Source organism: Myotis brandtii, unplaced genomic scaffold (assembly GCF_000412655.1).
Source record: "Myotis brandtii unplaced genomic scaffold, ASM41265v1 scaffold479, whole genome shotgun sequence".
NCBI lineage: Eukaryota > Metazoa > Chordata > Mammalia > Chiroptera > Vespertilionidae > Myotis > Myotis brandtii.
In genome coordinates this window covers 354,436-378,522 of record NW_005368305.1, presented here as the reverse complement: position 1 = coordinate 378,522, position 24,087 = coordinate 354,436, and the positions used below count along the sequence as shown (strand labels likewise).

General features: G+C 38.3%; 1 protein-coding gene across 1 annotated transcript in view; it reads right to left on the bottom strand.

Moving 5' to 3' along the window:
- The window catches only part of GEMIN2 (gem (nuclear organelle) associated protein 2), a 28,176-nt gene extending 5,320 nt beyond the window's left edge, over positions 1-22,856 (bottom strand). The window contains exons 1-9 of the mRNA XM_005876014.2: positions 22,640-22,856; positions 22,193-22,277; positions 19,923-20,012; positions 19,598-19,657; positions 12,543-12,656; positions 9,769-9,813; positions 8,446-8,514; positions 3,599-3,709; positions 1,840-1,898 (exon numbers count right to left, since the gene is read on the bottom strand). Coding sequence (XP_005876076.1) covers positions 1,840-1,898; positions 3,599-3,709; positions 8,446-8,514; positions 9,769-9,813; positions 12,543-12,656; positions 19,598-19,657; positions 19,923-20,012; positions 22,193-22,277; positions 22,640-22,776 — 770 coding nt within the window. The 5' untranslated portion in view covers positions 22,777-22,856. The remainder of the gene's footprint in view (positions 1-1,839; positions 1,899-3,598; positions 3,710-8,445; positions 8,515-9,768; positions 9,814-12,542; positions 12,657-19,597; positions 19,658-19,922; positions 20,013-22,192; positions 22,278-22,639) is intronic.
- Between the last annotated feature and the right edge of the window lie 1,231 nt (positions 22,857-24,087).

Here is a 24,087-nt window from a genome sequence, read left to right as displayed (position 1 = left end):
CCATCAATTACTTAATTTTTCTGAACTGGCGTAAAAGGGAAAAAACAAAACACTTGAATTGTATAAGGATTAGAGATATAGCCTATATAGTGCCTAAGACAATGCTTGCTGTAGCCTCTCATTTAACTCTTACTACCACCAGATGAGGTAGGTGCTAACTTGTGATCAGCATAGTTAAGAGCTTAGCTCTGAAGTAAAGCTGTCTGGGTTTGGATTCTAGCTCTGCCTGCCATTTACTACCTTTGTGATGGTAGGAAAGCTATTTAACCTCTCTCTCTGCCATTGTTTCCTCATCTGTAAGCTGATAATAGTACCTACCGTCTAAGAATTAAATGAGTTTCTATTAGGAAGCACTAAGAAAAATGTTTGGCACAAAGTGCCCAGTAAGTGTTAATTATCAGCAACCGCAAAACTGTAGATCCAGATGTTGAATATGTGTGTACTCTAAAAAAGTGTCTTGTGTTGGGGAGGGAAAAGTGGATACAGGATTACTTACCTTCCCAATATTTGAATATATTATAAATCTTTAAAAAGGTATTAGCATTAGAATAAAAACACTGACCAGAACAAAAATATTTAGTTCAGTAAACAACCTAAAATAAATGTGTGTGTATGTAGTGTTTATATATGTGTAAGGGAATAAACAGGAATAGAGTGACATGCCTTGATGTACGGTTGGGGGGATGAGAAGAGATAAACCAGAGAACTTATATAGTTATATGCATAGTCCATGGACACGGGCAATAGGATAGTAAAGACCTGGGGGTTGGGTAAAGGCTGGGAGGAGGGGGGAAAGTAGGGGAAAATGGGAGATATCTTTAATACTATTAACAATAAAAAATACATTTAAAAAAATAGCCCTAGCTGGTTTGGCTCAGTGGATAGAGCGTTGGCCTGTGGACTGAAGGGTCCCAAGTTTGATTTGGGTCAAGGGCACATGCATGGGATGTGGGCTCAATCCCCAGTAGGGGGTGTGCATGAGGCAGCCGATCAATGATTCTCTCTCATCATTGATGTTTCTATCTCTCTCTCTCCCTCTCCCTTCCTCTCTGAAATCAATAAAAACATATTAAAAAGAAAAGAAATAAACAGACACAAGAATTTAGACTATGACACAGTTTTCAAATAAATTCCAAGTGGAACTTAAATGTAAGAAATGAAATCAAACTAAATAAAAATATGTCCCAACCGAAAATGAACAAAGGACACAGGTAATTTAAGAAATACAACTGCAGCCCTGGCCGGTTGCTCTGGAGTTAGAATGGGTTCGACTCCCAGTCAAGGGCACATACCTCAGTTTTGGTTTATTCCTCATTCCTTGGTTCTGGTTGGGCGCAGGTGGGAGGCAACCAACCCATGGGTCACTTCTCAGAATGTGTCACCATATTAAGCAGTGCATGTCTGTACATGCCCTTTACTTATTTCTAGGAATTTAACCTCAGGAAATAATGGAGCTGTATGTATAAGGATCTTCACTGAAGCATTATTTATTTATTTATTTTATTTATTTTTTACAGAGAGGAAGGGAGAGGGATAGAGAGTTAGCAACATCGATCAGCTGCCTCCTGCATACCTCCTACTGGGGATGTGCCCGCAACCAAGGTACATGCCCTTGACTGGAATCGAACCTGGGACCCTTCAGTCCGCAGGCCAATGCTCTATCCACTGAGCCAAACCGGTTAGGGCTGAAGCATTATTTATAGAAAAAAAATAAAAATTGTGATTCATATAATATTATGTTTTCTTACACCTCAATTTCCTCTACTTGTAAAATGTAAATAAAACTCTACCACCATTAATAAAATACTAATACAAAGCAAGAAGCCAAATATTACTTACCTGCTAACCAAGCAGATTAATAAATTCAAAGCAGGAACTCTCTCATCATCTTTGCTGTTCTAAAAAAAAAAAAGAAAGAGAAGAAGCCACATGTGGTAGAACTCAAAATGTAGTCTGTTCCCCCCTAAAATCTTTGAAACAAATTTCCTTTTGATGCAAAATATGAAAATTTTATTAGATGACAGTAAGAATCACATGGAAATAGGAAACGTCAAAGAAAAAGGACCAAACTGTAGAATTAATGATCCCTCAAGAAATACCTAAGATCATCTTTTAAAGAAATATACTTAACAGGGAACAGAAGAAAGAATTAAGGCTCTAAGAATAACTTTAGAGAATGTCTTTCCTAGTTCCAAGTAGTGCAACAAAAAAGCCTATGTCTTAACTGGACAGTAATGAAAAAGTATGTAAAATATTTTAGAGAACTTACAATTGAGAAGGAATGAAAATTCTGGCTTCCAGCATTAAGACATACTAGTAAATATTCTAGATCAGGGCTCTCAATTATGATGGAAGTAGTTCCTGAACTATACATTTTAAAAAGTTCACTTCAAGTATTTGTTAAAATGACAGACCTAAGATACATGGAAAGTAGTCTTACAGAGTATGAAATTTATTTTTATACATTTCAAGGAACAGTCACAATAACCTATTGAGTAATGTTATAACAGACATGTCATATATTAATTCAAACTTGGGACACACATCCATGTTACTGTGCTCAATTCTTCCATGTACCAAGCACCATATGGGACAAAGTGAATAGACATATTAACTGCTAGTAGCACAGAAGATGAAATATCCCCAAAATAACTTTAATGAAAGGGAAAATGTGTAAAGTACCATAGAAAAGATATAAAGTATAATGAAAAAACAGAAGATGGAGAAATCCTTTTTCGCTGTTGGGATCAGGAAATATATCATAGAAAATGGTGGGATATAAGCCCGATTGTGAGAAAAATGGTACTTAGATGCAGACTGGAAGAGAGTGAAAGGCTCTTCTGCAGAGGGAATAAAGTCTAGGAACAAAGCATGGGGAATAGTAGTTGGTGAATAGCGAGAATTTGCTTGGAGTACAGGCCATTAAGTTCATTTGAGCAACATCACAATAGTTTAATGAAAGAACTTTGGAATAGTCAAGTTTATATTTTGAGGAGGGAAAGGAGGAATGAAAAAAAAATCAGAAGTGGGTTTAATCGGGCTTCAATTTTTATTGTAATGCTACATGTGAGCTAGAGGAGGGGTCTGACGGGAGAAATTCAAATCAATCATTGGGCTAGAGATTGCTAGGTGACTACACCAGTTTCTTATGTCCCCTTACTATGAAGTTCATTTTCAGCCAGGCACACTGCCACCCAGCTAAAAGTAAACATTTCCCATTTTCTTATGGCCATGTGACTAAATTCTGGCCAATGAGCTACACAGCCAGATGTGCTGTGAAAACTCTGGAAGTCTCTTAAAGAGGATGATGGCCTTCTTTTATTTCCAACTGCTTATAATGAACTTACAGTGGCCAAGGCTCCAGCAGCCATCTGGATCTTGAGGTGAGCTGAGGATGGAAGCCAAACATGGCAGAACTCAAGGCCTGGGTTACTGCCATCCTAAATGTGATCAGCCTACCTTCAGCCTTTCTTTATCGAAGAAAAAGTTCTGTTTTTTGGAGGCTTTTCTATTATGTGACCAAATCTAATCCTGACTGATAAAATATTCCATGTTTTCTTATTTCATTGGAATCTTTTATCACCATATTGCAACTTACCACTAAGAGCCTCACTTCAGAGCATCTTCTTGCAAGTTGCCGAATCAGTGAATGAGCCTCGGGTAATAAAGGTTTTTCAAGACAAGCCAATAAAGCATAAAGCCATCTTCCCTAAATAGATTTTAAAAAATAGTAAGTAGGGAAATATTGCATCATCATGTTTTAACTAATTTTTAAAATGTTCAAAGTTGTGTCTGGTTATTTGCTATGAATAATTTCATACATTTAACAGAACATTTAACTGTATAATGTTTGGATATAGATAGCAAAGGGTCATCTAGCTAGCCAGGTGATAGCTTTTGTATCTTCTAACTTTAGACACAGAACATTAGATACTTCAAAATATTCTTACCCCCCGAAGAGTTGATTTCAGAGATTCTTATTACAATTATAGTCCCAAATCATAGGTAGAAAACTGCATTAAGATGTGTATAAATCCTTGAAAAATTAAGATACATTTTTCCTTTGCCTTCTATAGACAGATATACAAATCATATTATAATTTTTTTGCCTGCAGAAATGCACTTTATTTTATTATTTTCTTCATGCTCACCCAAGGAGGGAGTATATTTTTTCCACTGATTTTCAGAGAGAGTGGAAGGGAGGAGGGAGGAGGAGAGAGAGAAAGACATCGATGTGAGAGAGACACATCAGTTGGTTGCTTCCCACATGTGCCCTGACCAGGGCCGCCCGACCAGAACCAGGGATTGAACCTGCAACCAAGGTACTGCATGCCCTTGATCAGGAACCAAACCTGAGACCCTTTGGTCCGCTCATATTATAATTTTATAACTTTGTCCCCTGGGTCTATACAAAGGAACTATATTCTAGATGAAATAATGTTTTGATACTTGTATAAATACCATGCAAGCTAAATTTATTCCCATCCCATTTTAAAATGGGTTTTTCTTTTTAATTACAAAAATAATAATACTAAATGCAGAAAAACTAAAGAATACAAAACGCACAAAGAAAAAATGAACCTGAAATCCCACCATCTAGATAAACTTTCTGCTACTTTGGAAAATGTTCACCTTTCTCCCTAGTTGGTTTGGCTCCATGGTTAGAGTGTTGGCGCGAAGGCTGAAGGGTCTCTGGTTCGATTCCAGTCAAGGGCACATACCTCAGTTACAGGCTCCATCCCTAGTCCCGGTCAGGCACGTGCAGAAGGCAAACAATCAATATGTCTCTCTCACATCGATGTTTCTGTCTCTCTGTCTCTCCCCTTCTCTTCCACTCTCTCTAAAAATCAATGGAAAAAATATCCTTGGGTGAGGGTTAACAAAATAAATAAATAAAAATGTTCACCTTTTCCTATGAAAACACACAGCTTTTAAAAATAAAGTTTCATGCCCTAGCTGGTTTGGCTCAGTGGATAGAGCGTCAGCTGGTGGACAGAAGGATCCCGGGTTCGATTCTGGTCAAGGGCACATGCCCGGGTTGCGGGCTCGATTCCCAGTACGGGGTGTGCAGGAGGCAGCCGATCAATGATTCTCTTTCATCATTGATGTTTCTATCTCTTTCTCCCTTTCTCTGAAATCAATAAAGATATATTAAAAAAATAAGGCTACATTTCTAAAAAAACTATTAAGACAAGTGAATACCAAGTAATACCAAGTAAAGAAGTTTTAGAAAGGTTCCTTTTCCCTTTTGCTAGTTTATATGCTGGTTTTTACTTTAAACACTGATATTCTAAATACTAGAGTTCTGATGATATGGTTAATTGGATAGGGGAACTGAACACTATTGATTTAAGAGACATATTACTCAAAATAAGACTCAAAAGATTAATCCGGTGAAAATTTAGTAAATCATTTGTCAATGGCTCAAAAATACTTTAATGGTTTCTCTGGCAAATATAGCTACACTTTTTGGTAATATGCTTTCACTAATTAACAGGAGAAGCCAAACTTATCACCCTCTAGTAATCTTTATAAGTTTTTAAAAAAATCTTACAACAGCCCTGGCTGGTGTGGCTCAGTTGGTTGGGTGTCGTCCCATGCACGGAAAGGTTACGGGTTTGATTCCGGCCCATGTTGGGGCTTGATCCCCGGTTGGGGATGTGCAGGGGGCAGCCCATCGATGTTTTGCTCTGGTATGGATGTTTCTCTCTCTTCCCCTCTCCCTTTCTCTCTCTAAAATATCAATAAAAATATTTTTTTAAATCTTACAACAAAGTTAAAAAATAAATATTAAAGGAAGAGAAGGAAAACAGATAAGTAATACAGACAAGAGGTCATTATCAGACAGAAGGAAATGATATAAAATTTAAAGTTCAATATCTAGATTTCAATGAAAAAGTAGCCTAAGAATATAAGCAAAGGATAGCTAATATACCAGTGCATGGCAAAAACATCCTGTTTCACTGGTATTGAAAGAAATGTAAATTACATAAACTCTAAAGTACTACTATAAACTCACCGAATTTGAAAAACACAGATTACAAAATGACAGATTGAATCATCATATGGAATTATTGATAATCAAAGGTTTTTAACTTATAAAAAAATGGTTATTTCATATGGTTCAACTTAAACTAAGGTTGCAAGGAAGAGAACTAACTTTAAGCACCCATAACTGATGCATTATAAACTCATTCATTTCTTTTGGAAAGTAATCTGGTGGAATGTAACAAAGGCTGGATTCAATAATTCTACTCTAAAAATAGCCTAAGAAATTACTATACATTTATATTTTAGCCATGATTGCAAAATATAAGGAAGAATCCAAATGGCCAATAATGAATCAATGTAGATTATGAGATATTAAGACAATGGTGCTTATGTGAATTACATTATCATACAGAAATACATATCTGAAATGTAGCTATAAAAACACACACATGTAATATATACACACATATGTATACATACACACACATTAATTATAACTATGTAAAAGACACATAGGACCACTGAATCAGAAACTGATTTTAAACATGAATATTTTTTCCTTTAAAAAGTACATGTTATATAGTAGAGATTTAAAAGAAAGAAAATAGCCCAAGCCGGTGTTTCTTAGTGGTTAGGGCATTGACCTGGGCACCAAAGGGTCATGGGTTTGATTTCCAGTCAAGGGCATGTACCTCGGCTGGAGGTTTATTCCCCAGCCCCACTTGGAGTGCATGCAGGAGGCAACCAGTCTCTCTCTCTCTCTTTTTCTTCACTCCTCCCACCCTCCTTCCCTTCCACTCTCTAAAAATCAATGGAAAACATATCCTCGGTGAGGATTAACAAAAAAATAATAAATAAAAATAAAGGAAAAGAAATATAAAAACTTAAAATGAAAAATCTAGTGATAAAGAACATAGTTATGACCTTGCCAGTATGCTCAGTGGTCAGAGCATCGGCCTGTGCACTGAAGGGGCTCAGGTTTCATTCTCGGTCAAGGGCAAGGGCTCATACGTGGGTTTCGGGTTCACTCTCTGCCCCTGGTTGGAGCATGTGCGGGAGAAAACCAGTCAATGTGTCTCTCTCACATCGATGTTTCTCTCTCTCCCCACTTCTCTCTCCCTTCTACGCTCTCTGAAAAGCAATGGAAAATATCCTCTACTGAGGATTAACAAAAACAAAACAAAAAGAATATGGTCATTATACTTATGGAAGAGACTTTTCTAAGCCACTTTCAGTTTGCTGAATGGCAGGCTGGGAAACTTACACACTGTACTGCAACGTTGGTTTCTCCATTTCTCCCCGCAGACTATAAGCTTCTGGAGGGCAAAGATTGTATCTTATGCTTTGACAGGAAGCTTTGGAGCCTCTATACTCTTTTTAAATATGACTTTTTCTTTCTTTTTCTTTTTCGAGAGGAAGGGAGAGGGATACAGAGTTGGAAACACTGATGATAGGGAAATGATCGCTTGCCTCCTGCATACTCCCCACTGGGGATCAAGACGGCCACCCAGGAATGTGCCCTGACCAGAATTGGTTCATGAGTTGAAGCTCCACCACTGAGCCACATCAGCCGGGCTCAGATATACTTTTTTGCCGCTATCCTCAACTGTGAAAAATATTTGTTTCTAAAAATTAAATCTATCTTCAGATGATAAAACTTATTAGGGGATTAAGTAGATAATTTATATAATGTCCACCAAATTTACCCAATTTTGAAGGTTAAAAAAAATTATATTGAAGGAAATTCCATATGGTGGCTCAATCTATCATTCTGTAATCTGTATTTTTCAGATTTAGTGAAGGTTAAAAAAAAAAGAGCTGTGAATATGAAGCAATAAAATAGAGGGGCAGTGTAGCATAGTTGCTAAGAGTATATAGTCAGGTTGCCTAGGCATAATCTCAGTTCTGCCAGTTATAATCTGTATGACCTTAAGCGAGTTACTGATCCCTATGTTCTCTAGTTTCCTATCTATAAAATGGAAATAATAATAGTGATAGGTTATTAGAGGATTCAAGAAGTTATTACATACAAAGTCCTTAGAACAATATCTGGCACAAAGTGCTATTGTTGTTGTTATTTCTGACATGCTTTTGTGAGTTAATTTCAATGAGATTTTAGAAAATGCATTTCAAACTTCTTTAAGCCAGTACCAATCAAAATGGGGGTCCGCAGATTGGTTGCTAGTTCATTACTGGTCTGCAACGAGATAAGCAGTCTGTCCCAGGATAAAAATCAACTGCTCAGTGAACATTTTCCCCCCAAAGCAAGACTTTCTCAATGAAGAAAGTAGTATGTTGATTTACATTCTAGTGTAAGTTTCTTGTTTCACTGCAAACAAACATAGTTTGCATTATACAGAGGTATAAAAAATATATATAATACATACATATCTATAAATACTGTAGAGTATATAATTTTGTCTGAATTATGAAAATGAAAAGATGTAACACTACCAATTCTGGAGTAAAGTCTCTTTCTCCAAACCAATTACTCAGATATTCCAAGACACTGGTTACTGTTGCCTAAAAAAAGGGCGGAGGAGGTGGAAGAATTGCATTAGTAGTAAAACATTGACAAGTTCAAAATGAGTTTCATTAAGTTAGTTAGACAGCAACTCTGATATTTAAAGTGGCCTCAGTCTTTAGACTTTCAGAGAAAACTGTGGCTTTATGTAGTAATTTGATTAGATGGCTCACTCAGTGAGAAGAGGCTTTTAAGATAAATATTCTTACACACTTTCAAGTATCAATACCTTGGTTTAAATCCTAGTATTTAGTTTGTAACTACTAATTTAGTTTATCACTACTTCAAAAATTCCATGTGCTCTTAAAAAAAAGTCTTTGCATAAATACCTTTCTTTATTTTTATTGAAACATTGTACAAATCGGAACAGAAAGTTAGCTAGAGAAAGATCTGCTTTAAAACTATACAGACAGAATGTATCAAATTGTTAGAAATATTATCTGACTTATTTTTAGTTGGACACTTAAAAACATTCTGATGGAATTTAGTGTGACCACTATGGTATCTTAATGCAAATGATCAATTAAGTGAAACTGTCAGCCAGTAAAATTAAGACAGAGTATAAAAATTTCCTCTTACAAGGATATCCAATACTATGATAAGACAAAACATACTTTTTTGGTGGTTTTTAAATGGAGAGTAACTAGTCCTAAAAGTCTGAAGAAACAAAATCCATCTTTCTCCATTTTATCCAAGAAATGTATGTAGTGGTTAAGTTTTGGGGGAGTCAAAAGTTATATGTGGATTTTCAACTGCAGTGGGTCAGTGTTCCTAACCCCAGTGCTATTCAAGGGTCAACTGTATTTTATTTGTAATAGAATACACAGGCTATCTGAAATTAGAAATAGCAATCTAACCTTAGTATTTACTTCAAACCCCAGAATCTAAGACTAACAACTGAAATATACACAATTAAATAGTTTAGCACCATGATTAAGAGTGTCAGTTCTAGAATTAGATCACTCTGATATTGAATACCAGTGCTGCCATTAAAACTTGCTGAAAAAAATACCTGCAAGTTACTTAACCGTTAATTTTGTTTCCTCTTCTCTAAAAAGGGGATACGTATTAATAATAACTCCCTATACAGGGTGGCATTAAGGATTAAATAAGAAATGTTAAAGAATTTAGAAAACACACACACACAAGAGTTTAGGACAGGGTTTTGCATAAATATTCAGTAAATGTATTCAAATACTTTCACACACATCACAAACAAAAGAATGCATATATCCTTATTAGATAGACTTTACCTGATTCATTCTGCTAACAATACTAAGCAAGGGAGGAAAACCAATCTGAAAGAAAAATGAGATTGAAATTTACTAAATAGTATTATAAGGAGGGATTTAATTTTCTTTCAAACTGGTGAATTTTTCATCACACTATTATTTAGAAACAAAAAATGGCTATAAAACAAAATTCCTTTATTGCCTATTACAATAAAATGTTCCATGAAGTATTACATTGGTAATGCCCCCCCAAATGATGTCTTGAAATCTGAATATATAAATTTAAAAATGATTTCCATAATTAAAATGTTAAAGTATGAAAAATTTTAAAAAGATACTGATATTATTAATACTATAACATAAATATGTGATACAAACTTTTTGGTTAATCCTCTCCTGAGGATACTTTTTTCCACTGATTTTTTTAGAGGGTATGGAAGGGAGGGGGAGAGACAGAAAGAAACATTGATGTCAGAGACACATCGACTGGTTGCCTCCCTCATGCCCTGACAAGGGCTGGGGACTGGGGGCCAGGGACTGGGCCTGCAACCGGGGTACGTGGCCTTGACTGTGCCCTTGACCGGAACTGAACCCTCAACCCTTCTGTCCACAGGCCAACACTCTAACCACTGAGCAAACTGGCCAGGGCTGATACAATCTTTTAAAAAAGTTTCAGCTAGCCTTGCCCGGTATGACTTGGTTGGAGCGTTATCAAATTCACTAAAAGGTGGCCGGTTCAATTCCCAGTCAAGGCACATACCCAGGTTGCAGGTTCCATCCGCGGTTGGGGCACATGCGGGAAGCAACCAATCAATGTTTTTCTCTCTCAAAATCAATTTAAAAAAAACTCACAAATAGTTCATTGAGTATTTAAAAAGAATCTTCAGCTAAAGCTAATATTTTCAAGAATAAAGGGCACTTGCGTTAGAATGACTTTTTTCAAACCTAATCTGATTCAATTTTTTAAATTCTACTTTGCAGCTTAATGCTGGGAGCATTATGAAAACAGCATTGACTTGTGAGAAACTTAAGAGGATATGCACCCAGCCAGTGTGGCTCAGTGGTTGAGCATCAACCTATGAACCAGGAGGTTAAGGTTCAATTTCTGGTTAGGGCACATGTCTAGGCTGTGAGCCCAATACCCAGTGTGGGGCGTTCAGGAGGCAGCCCCACACTGTTTTTGTTTTTTTTGTTTTTTTAAAAGAGGACAGGCAATAAACTCTTAAATCTTTAAGTGGTTCTTTCACATGGTATGTTACTTATATGTATTTTGTAATAACAAGCAAAATAAATAAATTTTAATTCTTTATTAAATTAAAACACATTTTTAAAATGTAACATACATTAGGGATTATGCAAAAGAATAGGTTGGCCCTCGCCAGTCTAGCTCAGTAGATAAGAGTGTTGGCCTGCGGACTGAAGGGTTTTGGGTTCAATTCTGGTTGCATGCTTGATCCCCAATAAGGGGCATGCAGGAGACAGCCGATCAATGATTCTCAGCAATGACATTTCTATCTTTCTCTCCTTCTCCCATCCTCTCTGAAATCAATAAAAATATATTTAAAAAAAAAAAAAGAATAAGTTGTATAAGAAACAGTGCCAAATTAGTTCCCCTGGAGATCTGAATCTATTTTTTACTCTCATCACATATATAAGAATACCTGTTTTTCCAGCCCTATCAACACAGTATATCAAGCTTTCTTTGCCAATATATTACCTGAAAAAATAGCAGCTCAATATAGTTATAGTTACAAGTTACATTTATATTACAAGTGAGTTTGTGCATCTTCTCATATAAGAACAATTTGTATTTCCTTTCTGTGAGGTCTATTTGTATTATGGGACTATTATTTGTTTTTAATTGGGTTCTCAGTCTTTTTAGTGATTTTTGGAGCTTTTCCATTTGGGGATAAATTAGTTTTAAATAGGAAAAACACAATGTGGTACCATGTAGCACACAATAAATACTTATTCAACAGAACAGAACAACATAATATAGAGTTAGTAGTAATGCTGATGTATGCAGAGGGTTCCATAGAAACATCTGCAAATTTGAGGGCAGGTGAATCCTGAAGGACAAGAAAAAGTTGTCCACATAATATATGAAGCTTTATGAAATTTAAATATACTCTCAGCATTCCATCTCCAGAATATGCAATTTACTAAGGATTTTTAAGAACATCCCTCATCACGTCATATGTTTTTCTGTTTCCCTGCCACTAGTCACTCATTGTTCGAGCCATGAGCCAACCTAAAAAATATCACAGTACGTTGTTTCAGAAACTGGGATACCAATTTTTAAATTAAAGAGGTAATACACTAAGTCAGGGGTTGGCAAACATTTTCTGTAAATCGCCAAACTAAATATTTTAGGCTTTGCAGGCCACACACTGTCTTAGTCACATATTATGTTTGTTTTTTTATAACCCTTAAAAAATATAAAAACCATTCTTAGCTCATGAGCTGTATAAAAAATAGGTTGTGGACTGGACTTGGACTAGGCTGCAGCTTGCTGATGGCCCACTGGCATGACACCGTGGTTGAGAATCTACCAATGAACCAGGAGGTCATGGTTCAATTCCCGAATGGGGCACATGCCTGGGTTGCGGTTCTATCCCTGGGTTGCAGTTCTATTCCCAGTGTAGAGTATGTGGGAGGCATCCGATCAATGACTCTCTCTCAACATTGATGTTTCTCTCTCCCTTCCTCTCTGAAATCAATAAAAATATATATTTAAAAAAAAAAAGATGCACTAGAACTAGAATACTTTGTTGTTTTAACTATTTATCACCTACTTGTATATAATCTATTCCAGGACTTTCATTTTTAGCTGGTCCAACAGCCCCTTCAGAACATAACCTTTCACCCAGACAAAATTTTTTCCAGCCTTCTTCATCTTCAGATTTTGGCTAAAAGAAAAAAAAATAAATTTACTTATTTCTATGTATTGTTAAAATACAGAACTGTGAAAAAAGAAATAAGATTCCTCCATAGTTCCACCACATCAACACAAAAATATGGTACCTGTTATGGATTGAATTATGTCCCTCCCCAAATTCAAATGTTGAAAACTTAATCCCCAGTACCTCAGGATGTGACTATACTTGGAGACAGGGCCTTTATAGAGGTGATTTAGGTTAATTGCAGAATGGGCCCAAATCCAATCTGACTGGTGTCCTTGCAAGAAGAGGAAATTTGGACACACAGCGAGACACTGGGGATGTGTGTGCACAGAGGAAAGACTATGCGAACATACAATGAGAAGACAGCATATGCAAGCCAAAGAGAGAGGCCTTGAGAGAAACCAAACCTACTGACACCTTGATATTAGATTTCTAACCTAATGAGAAAGTAAATTACTATTGGTTAAGCTATCTAGTTTGTGGTATTTTGCTATGGGGGCTCTAGCAAACTACTACAGTGCCCAACTGGTCATACCATTTGTGGGACATTTTTACTTTGGAGCACACTTTAATGGACACTAACAAGCAAGGGAATGCTCAAGAAAGGATGATAAACATGGAAACTGGTGTGAAAAAAATACTCATTAAGAATGTTAACAAGAGCGCTGGCCAGTGTGGCTCAGTTAGTTGAGTGTCATCCCATGCACCGAGAGGTGCCAGTTTGATTCCGTCAGGGAACATACCAGGATTTTGGATCGATTCCCAGTAGGGGGCATGCAGGAGACAGCCAATCAATGTTTCTTGATGTTTCTCTCTCTCATCGATGTTTCTCTCTCTCTCTCCTTTCCTCTCTCTCTCTAAAAATCAATAAAAACATATTTAGAAATAAAAAAAAAAGAATGCAACAGGAACGAAAGAGGTTTTTTCCAGGGAAGGAGACATGATTATATACCTCACATACTTGATGGGCTGTCTAATCAAAGAAAAAATAGATTTATTTTATATTGCCAGATGGAAAAAGCAGGACCAGTGGGGAGCACTCAGCCAAATATAACTATCCTAATAAAACTATCTTTATTTGTATACATCACTTTGCACCTTACTTTGCAAAGGTGTGGTATTTCCTCCCCTGATGACGAATAGCTTTCATTAGATTCTCAGGATGAATATGAAACCCCTAAAAGGTTAAAACCTATTGTCCTAAAACAATGTTATCCACCTTTCTCCATTACTCCATTAGGTTAGAGATTATTTCTGCTGCAGGTAGCACTAAATACCCTGATTAAATGCTAGAGGCCCGGTGCACAAAATTCATGCGCGGGTAAGGTCCAGTCCCTAGGCCTGGCCTGCGATCAGGCCATCTTCCCCAGTTGCTGGCCCCACTCCCTGTCGCCACCCACCTCCGGTTCCCTGTTCACCATGGGGCGATCAGAGCCTGACAGCCCCCACCACTGGTTGCCCCCCCCACCCCCATGTGTGGGGCGACTGGCGGGGCGGGGGCCTTGGCCTGACATTGCCTGTGCCCACTGCCACCCACCCCGGGTTCCCTATTCGCCATCAGGGAACCTGCCGGCCAGGAAAAGGAACCAAGAGGTGGTCAGTGCACCTCATAGTGACTGGTTGAGCGGTCGTTCTGGTCGTTTCGCTGTTAGGGTAAATTTGCGTATTACCCTTTTATTATATAGGATAGTAGGTGTTTATAAATGATTGGATAAATCAATAAATAAATGTTTATATATATGTATATACTAGAGGCTCAGTGCATGGATTCGTGCACCGGTGGGGTTCCTTGGCCTGGCCGGCCAGGCTGAGGGACTTCACCTGCCAGAGGGACCCTGCTCATTCCGCAGATGGCCTTCAAAGCTCGGTGCTGCCCAGGTGTGGCCGACTGGGAAGGGACCCTGGGAGGTTGGCTCCAGGGCGTGTACAGCCCATCTCGCCCAGTCTCAATCGGCCGGACCCCAGCAGCAAGCTAACCTACCAGTCAGAGAGTCTGCCCGCTGGTGGTCAGTGTGCATCATAGCAACTGGTTAAACAGTCAAACAAGCGGTCGGCTACTTAGCATATTAGGCTTTTATTATATAGGATATTTTAAATATTATTTTTATCGATTTCTAGAGGAAGGAAGAGAGAGAGATATAGAAACCTCAATGATGAGAGAGAATCATTGATTGGCCGCCTCTTGCACGCTCCCTACTGGGGATCGAGCCCACAACTCAGGCATGTGCCCTGACCTGGAATCAAACCCGGGATCTTTCAATCCGCAGGCTGACGCTCTCTCCACTGAGCCAAACCAGCTAGGGCTAAATGTTTATATTTACATAGTTGACACCAGAGTGTTTTATTATTTTCATGTTTATATTTTCCATGTTGAACCTCTTATCTATATATATAATATATAGAAAAGCCTAAGTGACCGAACGACCAGTTGCTACGATGCGCACTGACCACTAGGGGGCAGACACTAATACTAAAGCTGCCCCCTGGTGGTCAGTGCACTCCCACAGCGGGAGCACCGCTCAGCTGACCGACAGGTGCCAGACATCAGGCTCATGGCTGGCAAGTGCAGCTGCGGTAGCACGAGCCTCTCCTGCCTCCACGATAGCGCTACTGAATGGCAGCGGCAGCAGGCGCAGCGGGGCTGGGATGAGTGGGAGCAGCGTGGCGCCCAGCCTGGGCTCGGGCTCCTCCCCAGCCGCCTGCCGCTTTGCGCACTACTACACCCCTCAGGGGATGTCAGGCTGCTGGTTTCGACCCAATCCCTGCGGGCCTGGCCAGATTGCGAGAGGGCACAGGCCAGGCTGAGTGACCCCACCCGGTGCACGGATTCGTGCACCGGGCCTCTAGTTGTTACATAATATTCCTGTGTTGGTGGATCATAATTTATTGAATCAATTACGTTAGGCCATTTCATTTTTAAAAAAATTATCTACACTAATAAAAGAGAAACATGCAAATTGGTGTCACTCCGCTACGCCCAACAGCCAATCATCTGAGTATGCAAATTAACCCAACAAAGATGGCGGTTAATTTGCATATGCAGGCGCGGAGCGAAGACTGAAGACAACGTAGAAGGAAGCCAAGTGCTGTAGAAGGGAGCGAAGCTGCAGAGAAGCAAGTGGGGGTGGCGGAAGAGGGAGGGAAGCAAGCGGGGCAGCGGAGGCAGGAGCAAAACCTCGGCAGATTTCACTCCCTTCTCTGCTTCCCTCCGGCCACAGGAAGCCCTATTCTTGCAGGAATCTTCCTGCAACGGGCCTCTAGTATCATCATAATGTTACTGATGTGGTTTCTTTTTTGAATTAGTAAGCATGTACACAAAGTCCTTACTCTGAGTAAGAAAAAAAAAAATATATCTACCTACCTACCCCCACCTCCTTTTTTGCTATGAGGCCTCACAGCATAGAGAAAGGCTTTAGAGTCATAGCTCAGTGGCTCCCAGCTATACCCTTTTAAAAATAATTAACTATTTAAATCAAAACCATCTTTATTATTTACAGAGCAGCCTGCCTTCAGGGACACTGACATGGGTGTCCCTAGAGGGCAGAACAATATTTACATGGGGGTCAGGAAGGTCCCAGCTATATCTTTGATGAGTTAAATGGTCTTGGGCAAGTGATGTTAAGTTCTTTCACTATTTTTTAAGAGAGAGCTTCCAACTGGTATGGAGAGGCCATATACTGAATCTCAGCTTTCAGCTGGTAGTCTCAGGAAGATTATGCAAGTGGCCGCCTCCATTTACGCCAATATGTTACCATGTAAAAGATGTTAGGAAGAATTACCTCGAAGCTGCTTCTAAAATTTGACATCTATGAACAAACTAAAACTGAGCAAAATTATGTGTATAGGTGCATTTTGTCCCTCTGAAGATTAATAGCTTTCATTTGATTCTCAGGAAAAATATGAGACTCCCTCAAAGGTTAAAAGTATTGCCCTGGTGTACATCTAAAATTAATATAATATCGTATGTCAACTATAATTAAAATATAGATTTAAAAAAAGGGGGAAGCCCAGCTGGTGTGGCTCAGTGGTTGAGCATCAACCTATGAACCAGGAGATCACAGTTCGATTCTCAGTAAGGGCACATGTCTGGGGTGCGGGCTTGATCCCCAGTATGGGGCGTGCAGGAGGCAGCCTACAGATGATTCTCTCTCATCATTGATGTTTCTATCTCTCTCTCCCTCTCCCTTCTCTGAAATCAATAAAAACGTATATTTTTTAAAAAGAGGGGGGGAATATACAAAGTAAAAATTAAAAACCTTTCACAGAAAAGAAAAGTATTGCCTTGGAACAATGTATCTATCTCTTCCCCAACTCCCTTTTTTATTCGGTAGTCCAGATATATCATATCTACTGAGGAGCTTAAGTCATTCCTGGGCTGAGTCATTCCCTCACACAGCAGAGGACATCTTTCCCACATAGACATCTGCCTTGTCTGGGGAAGACAGTCCACATACCCTATTAGAAAACACCCTGCCCTGAGAATACATAAAAGATTAAAAGTAACAATTAATACGCTAACCGGTTTGGCTCAGTGGATAGAGCGTCAGTCTGCGGACTAAAGGGTCCCAGGTTCGATTCTGGTCAAGGGCATGTACCTTGGTCCTGGGTTCGATTTCGGTCAAGGGCACTCCCCAGTAGGGAGTGTGCAGGAGGCAGCTGATCGATGTTTCTAACTCTCTATCCCTCTCCCTTCCTCTCTGTAAAAAAATCAATAAAATATATTTTTTAAAAAAAAGTAACAATTAGCCTCCAGGCTGAAGCAACTGCCCCACCCTGTTGAAAAAACTCTCGCCACACCTGAGGATGATTGCCTCAGGGCAATTCAAATTGAAATCCTATTAATCTGTAGATAGAGACAATTTCTGGAGGCTTTGAGTCTTTGCCTGATCCAATTAGTCAGAAACAGCTTTTAACACTGTCCTGCACTACAGATTGAGAGGTGTAGAGGATCTACCAAAAACATAGTCACAAACTCAAACAGACAACCAAAATGAGGAAACAAAGAAACAACCCTCAAATGAAAGAACTGGACAATTCTCCAGAAGAGATAAATGAAGCAGAGATAACAAATTTATCTGAAACAGAGTTCAGAGTAATGATGTTAAAAATGCTCAACAGTATGAAAAAAGACATAGCAACTATGAAAAAAGAACAGTCTGAGATAAAGAATGACATAACACAAAGAACACATTGGAAGGAATACATAGCAGATTAGGGGAAGCTGAGGATCGAATCAGTGAATCAGAAGACAGAGTTGAAAATACCACTCAATAAGAAAATCAGAAAGACAAAAACAATTAAAAAACAGGAGGGCAGCTTAAGGGAGCTGTGGGACAATGTGAAACATAACAATATTAGAAGAGTAGGTGTGCCAAAAGAGGCAGAAAGGGAGAAAGGAATAGAGAAAGTGTTTGAAGAAATAATGGTAGAAAACTTCCCTAACCTGGTAAAGGGAAAAGTCACACAAGTTCAGGAGGCGCAGAGAACCCCTACAAGAAGAACCCAAACAGACCCATACTCAGACACATCCTAATTAAAATGCCAAAAATTAAAGACAAAGAGAGAATCTTAAAGGCAGCAAGAGAAAAGAAAACTGTTACCTGCAAAGGAGTTCCCATAAGGCTGACACCTGATTTCTCATCAGAAACTCTACAGGCCAGAAGGGAATGGCATGAAGTACTCAAGGTAATGGAAAGCAAGGATCTGAGACCAAGATTACTATATCCAGCAAGGCTACCATTCAAAATAGACTGTCAAATAAAGAATTTCCTGGACAAAATAAAAAAATAAAAGGCTAAAGGAGTTCATCATCACCAAGACAGCATTACAAGAAATGCTAAAGGGATTGCTGTAAGGGATTGCTGAGAAGAAGAAAACAGAGAGAGAAACCTCGCCATACAGAATTAAAATGGCTATAAATAAGTACCTCTCAATAACAGCCCGAAATGTAAATGGATTAAATGCTCCCATCAAAAGGTGTAGGGTAGCTGAATGGATACAAAAACATGACCCAACTATATGCTGTCTACCAGAAACCCACCTCAAAACAAAAGACACACACAGGATGAAAGTGAAGGGCCGGAAAAAATTTTTCCATGCAAATGGAAAAGAAAAAAAAGCTGGAGTAGCAATACTCATATCTGACAAAATAGACTTTAAAAGCATCATGCTAAGCAAAGTAAGCAAGTAGGAGAAAGATAAATATCATATGATCTCACTCATTTGTGGAATATAAACTGATGAACAAAAATAGAGCCAGAGGGGGAAAAATATTCTAGAATATAATAAAAGTAATCCTGTTATTTGCAGATATTTAATATTTCCTACAATTTTTGTGCTATCATACTATGTTAGTAGTTTTGGGAATATTATTATACTTAAAATTCTTTTATTCTTGAAATATTAATGTTTATTGCATGTAATATTATTATATGCAAGATCATTTTTCTTGAATAACTGGTGTTTATTGCATGTAACATTATCATATTTAAAATTGTTTTTCTTGAAGATATTAATGTTTACTACATGTAATATTATTATATTTAAGATAGTTTTTCTTAAAAGATTAAGGTTTATTGCATGTAACATTATTATATTTAAAATCGTTTTTCTTGAAATAAAAAAAAACTGAAAAAAAATCAATGGAAATAATATCCTCGGGTGAGGATTATCAATAACAAAATAAAGAACTTTGTGGAGGCCTAACAATTACCTATCCAAAATCTCTCAAAATGCTGTGGATCAAAATGGATATAAAATAACAACTTGCATTACTGATTTTAGACTTTTAAGGCCACTAATATAATGGAATTGTTACTATTAAGGGCAGATGGGAAAAAAAAGAAAGTAATATGGACTAAGTAAATGAATCTTTAAAGACTGGAAGTAAATATGAACTATTTCAAATAAGTATACACTGTACAATGTAAACAGAGAAACTTACATACCATGGTCACATTACTATCCAACTGTTGTGATTTCCAGTGACTTCTATGTCTGTTCACACTCTATAGGAAGAAGAGTTAGACAGTGAGCTTCAGAGAAGGATGATTAAAAATAAATAAATTGCTGTACAACATTCTAATAATCCTAAAACTTCGAAAATATGTTTCAAACTATATTACGTCTAATGATTATAATAATTTGGTTATTGCTTCATAAATATTCTTTTCTTTGTAGTTCAGAATAAAAAAATCTTATTTTTTGAACTAAAGTCTAAATGCAGAAATAAATGAGAGATTTAATTTGATTAAATAATTAAAGTACACCTACCTGTCGAATAGTTGAAAATTGTGCCACTTGTTGCTGTTGCCACTGAAGTGTGGGGGAATAGCCCTGAGGAGCCGGTTGGCATCCTGAAAGCTAGAGATCAGTTTGTAATTGTTAGAATCAATGCTAGTGTTGTAACTAGCGTCTCAGGCCTCTGAGAAGTAAAATCAACATGAACATTGAATAATACAGTAAATGATTAAGACTATAAAAAAAAAAGTACTTTTTGCTGATGCCAAAAAAGTAGATAGGCATTTCACTTTACTATTTATGTCTGAGTTTAAAGTGTTAGGAGCCCTGGCCCATGTGGCTCAGTTGGTTGAGTTTCATCCCATAAAACAAAAGGTTGCTGGTTTGATTCCTGGTCAGGGCACATGCCCAATTTGTGGGTTCTATCCCCGGTTAGGGTGTATGCAACCGATCAGTGTTTCTCTCTCTCTCCCTCTCCCTCTAAAATAAATAAAAACATTATTTTTAAAAAATAAAATGTTAGGAAAAGATCCTTATTTAGTCACTTTAATAAAAGCAATCTGGAATGTTTATAGTTGTAATATCTAAGAAATCTACATGATATGAGCACTAAAGATATAATCTAGTCCTACCTTTCTAGACTAGCAGAAGTCTGAAACAAAAAGATATGTCCCAAATAAACAATTTCAGTATAGGCAGAACATACTCAAATAATTTAAGACATCTTATCCTGAAAGGTCTACTTCTATTTACTAAAACAATACGTAATTCACAATTGATCGCATATTGCCTTGAAATAAAACTTAGTGCAGCCCTAGCCGGTTTGGCTGTGGATAGAGCGTCGGCCTGTGGACTGAAGGGTCCTGGGTTCAATTCCGGTCAAGGGCACATGCCCAGGTTGCAGGCTCAATCCCCAGTAAGGGGTGTGCAGGAGGCAGGCAATCAATGAGTCTCTCTCATCATTGATGTTTCTATCTCTCTCTCCCTCTCCCTCCTCTCTGAAATCAATAAAAATATATATTTTTTAAAAAAGCCTTAGTGCAGTCACTTTTTAAAGCCAGGTATATAAGGCATTATCTTCCATCAACTGAAAAAATACTTATATGAAACATTGAGTGTCTGAATTAAAATGTACTAATTACAAACATCAGATAAAGGAATTACTTAGAACATAAAAGGAAAAGGATTTATCACTATTTAAAACTGCTGCTCTCCTTTGACTTTAAATTAAATTCACATTCTCAAGAGAGACTTTCTGTGACTATCTAAAGTAGTTCTCCCTGTTATTTACTGGTCATTATGTATGTTAATTTTCTTCATGCAGCAGTCACAATATATAATTATTTAATTTGTTCATTTACCATCTGTCTTACTCAGAAGAGTGCAAACTCTATAAGGTATAGGGGCCTTTTCTGTCTCATCCTCTGTTTATTTCCAGTGCCGGGCACACCTAGCTGGTTAGTAAAAAATGTGCTGGATAAATGAATGAAAATGTTCAGTGTACAAGTAGCTACAAAAAGGTAAAGATATATGGGTTTCTTTTCTTAAAACAAAAACACACCCAGTCAAAATCTGAACATAATTTGCAGCAAACTACACTAAAATTAAATAGTACAATAAAAATTATGAAGATAACTGGACAAGTTTACTTAAGAATAAAGGTTATGCCCTGCCCTCGTGGCTCAGTGGTTGAGTGTATGAACCAGGAGGTCACAGTTGATTCCCCGACAGGGCACATGCCCCAGTGCGGGCTTGATTCCCAGTAGGGGGCATGTAGGAGGCAGCCCATCAATGATTCTCTCTCATCACTGATGTTTCTTTCTCTCCCCCTTTCTCTCTGAGAGCAATTTAAAATGTGTATTTTTAAAAAGAACAAAGGTTTGCCCGGCTGGCATGGTTTTGAGCATCTACCTAGGAATGCAGGAGGCAGCCAATCAATGATTCTCTCTCATCATGGATGTTTCTATCTCTCCCTCTCCTTTCCTCTCTGAAATCAATAAAAATATATTTAAAACAATAAAAAAAAATAAAAAGAATAAAGGTTAGCATAAAGAACCCATTTAAAGACTTATTTAGGATTGGATCATGTCCCCTAAGTATGAAGAGGAAATCTCTACAAATACCAGGGTTACTGTGAGCTTCTTGTGGCAGTAAATGACAATGTCCTTTTGGAGGAAAAAATACAAGCAAATGTCTAACTTATCAGGGAGTAGTTGTCAAATACTACATACATCTTAACTGATACTGTTGGATACCATAGGAAGAACCTTGGACTTTTAATTTGTGGGGGGTAAAAAACTCACAGAAACATTCACACTTTGCTTCCTTTTCAACTTCTTTGGGTCAATCTGAGCTACCACAACGTCTGGACATTGAGCGGCTTCGATCCTACAAGTAGGTAATAAATGCAAGAAATGTGATTACATGGGCTTTGTTCATGTGGAATCAAACAAGCTACCAATTTCTATACAGTTCACTATGAAATCAGAAAAACAGTTCAGAACTACAACTGAGGCACTGATCAACATGTTTCTTACATTATCTTGCCATGAGTATTCAAGTTTAATTATAAGGGAGTTCATAGAAACCTGCCCACGTAAAGGTGTAATCAAGCGATCGGGATCCGACCGGAGCTGAGACTGGACGGAACCAAGGCGGGGCTTCATCACACTGCGGGCTGGACGGGGCGTGCGGCGCCCGCCGGGGAACAGGAAGGACGCCCGCCCTCCCGCACAGGCCACATCACTCACTGGACCCGCCTCAAGTATTCCTGAGGCGTCCTCGGGGGGATGGAGGGGTCGAAACCTTCTGTCAAGTCGCAGGGCTCCACTGGCAACAGTCGGGGCATCAACTCTTCCACTGCAGACTCCGCGGGTACCCACGCCATGGCTGACAGTCCAGCCAGTCCCGCGTCTGGGTCACGGCGCAGGCGCACGAGGAGGCGCCTTTGGCGCGGAGTTGAGCCCGCGGCCGGCTTGCGGGGCGTGGTTGCGCCTGCGCAGACCTGCCGCCTGGTCTAAGGCTCCTTGGTGCCGGGAAGACCGCGAATTGAGCTCCTTGCAGGAGCGGTTCTGAATGTTTCTGCGTGTGCACTCTTACACCCTCTGTCCTCTCTCCTAAGGATCGGGTAGAAACTGAGGATTGATAACTTTTATGCACCGCTGGTAGTGAGGGGTCCTAAAATGTTTTTTAAATTAATGAGCGATAGGACTGTAATTATCCTTTATTGACCTCTAAATTCTCAAACCCCTGGTACACAGGTCACATACATTTCCTCATTCAATTTTTACAACCTTTTGAAGAAGATGGTGTTATCCCGGTTTTGTAAGGGAGAAAATCGACCTAAAGAGCGGCTAAGTACTACCAACTGTGACTTTCTCCCAAAGGGGAAGAAAAGCCAATTCCAACCCATATTTGTCTGAAGACAAATGGACAAAAATTTAATTTTCTTAGGAATCTCTTGTGCTTGGCTTCTTCAAAGGTCATTTTATATTTATCTGAAGTGAATATTACTCCTAGAATAACCATTAGTTTTTTCTTTTTTTCAAAAAGAACCCTTCTTAAATATAAGTAGTGCAAAGGATAAAACTAATGCTAACACCCAGGAGTCACCATTATTAATCTTAGAGCCAATCTTGTGAGGTGAGTACTATTATCTCCATTTTACAAGTGAGCAAACAAGACAGAAATGATTTAGGTAACATTGGCTGGGTCACAAATTGCAAGAAAAAATGTAAGTATTAAATCTCAATTTTTCTAAACAAGCTCTGTGTGAATACGATTGACTTTTATTTATAAGGTTTATATTTATGTTTGAGGCGTTTGTTTTTTTTAAAACAATTGCCTTTAGCAATTGATTTAGAAACTAGAATGTAACTTACTCAATTGAAGACCACATGAGAACAGTCCTTAGGTTAAAAACTCCATGTATAAGAACATGGCAAAACTACACATGGATAAAGGAAGAATAGAGAGGAATAACAGAATGAACAAAGACTGACCTGGGAAATAATATTTTCCAAAAGAAGAGGTGTGTAATAAAGTACACTAATGATTTTGAAATGCTTTTTTTAAAACCACAATGGGGTTTTGTTTTGTTTTTTTACTGATTATTTTTTTGAGAGAGAGGAAAGGGGCGGAGACAGAGAGAGAGAGAGAGAGAGAGAGAGAAAGAAACAGAGAAACATAGATTTGTTGT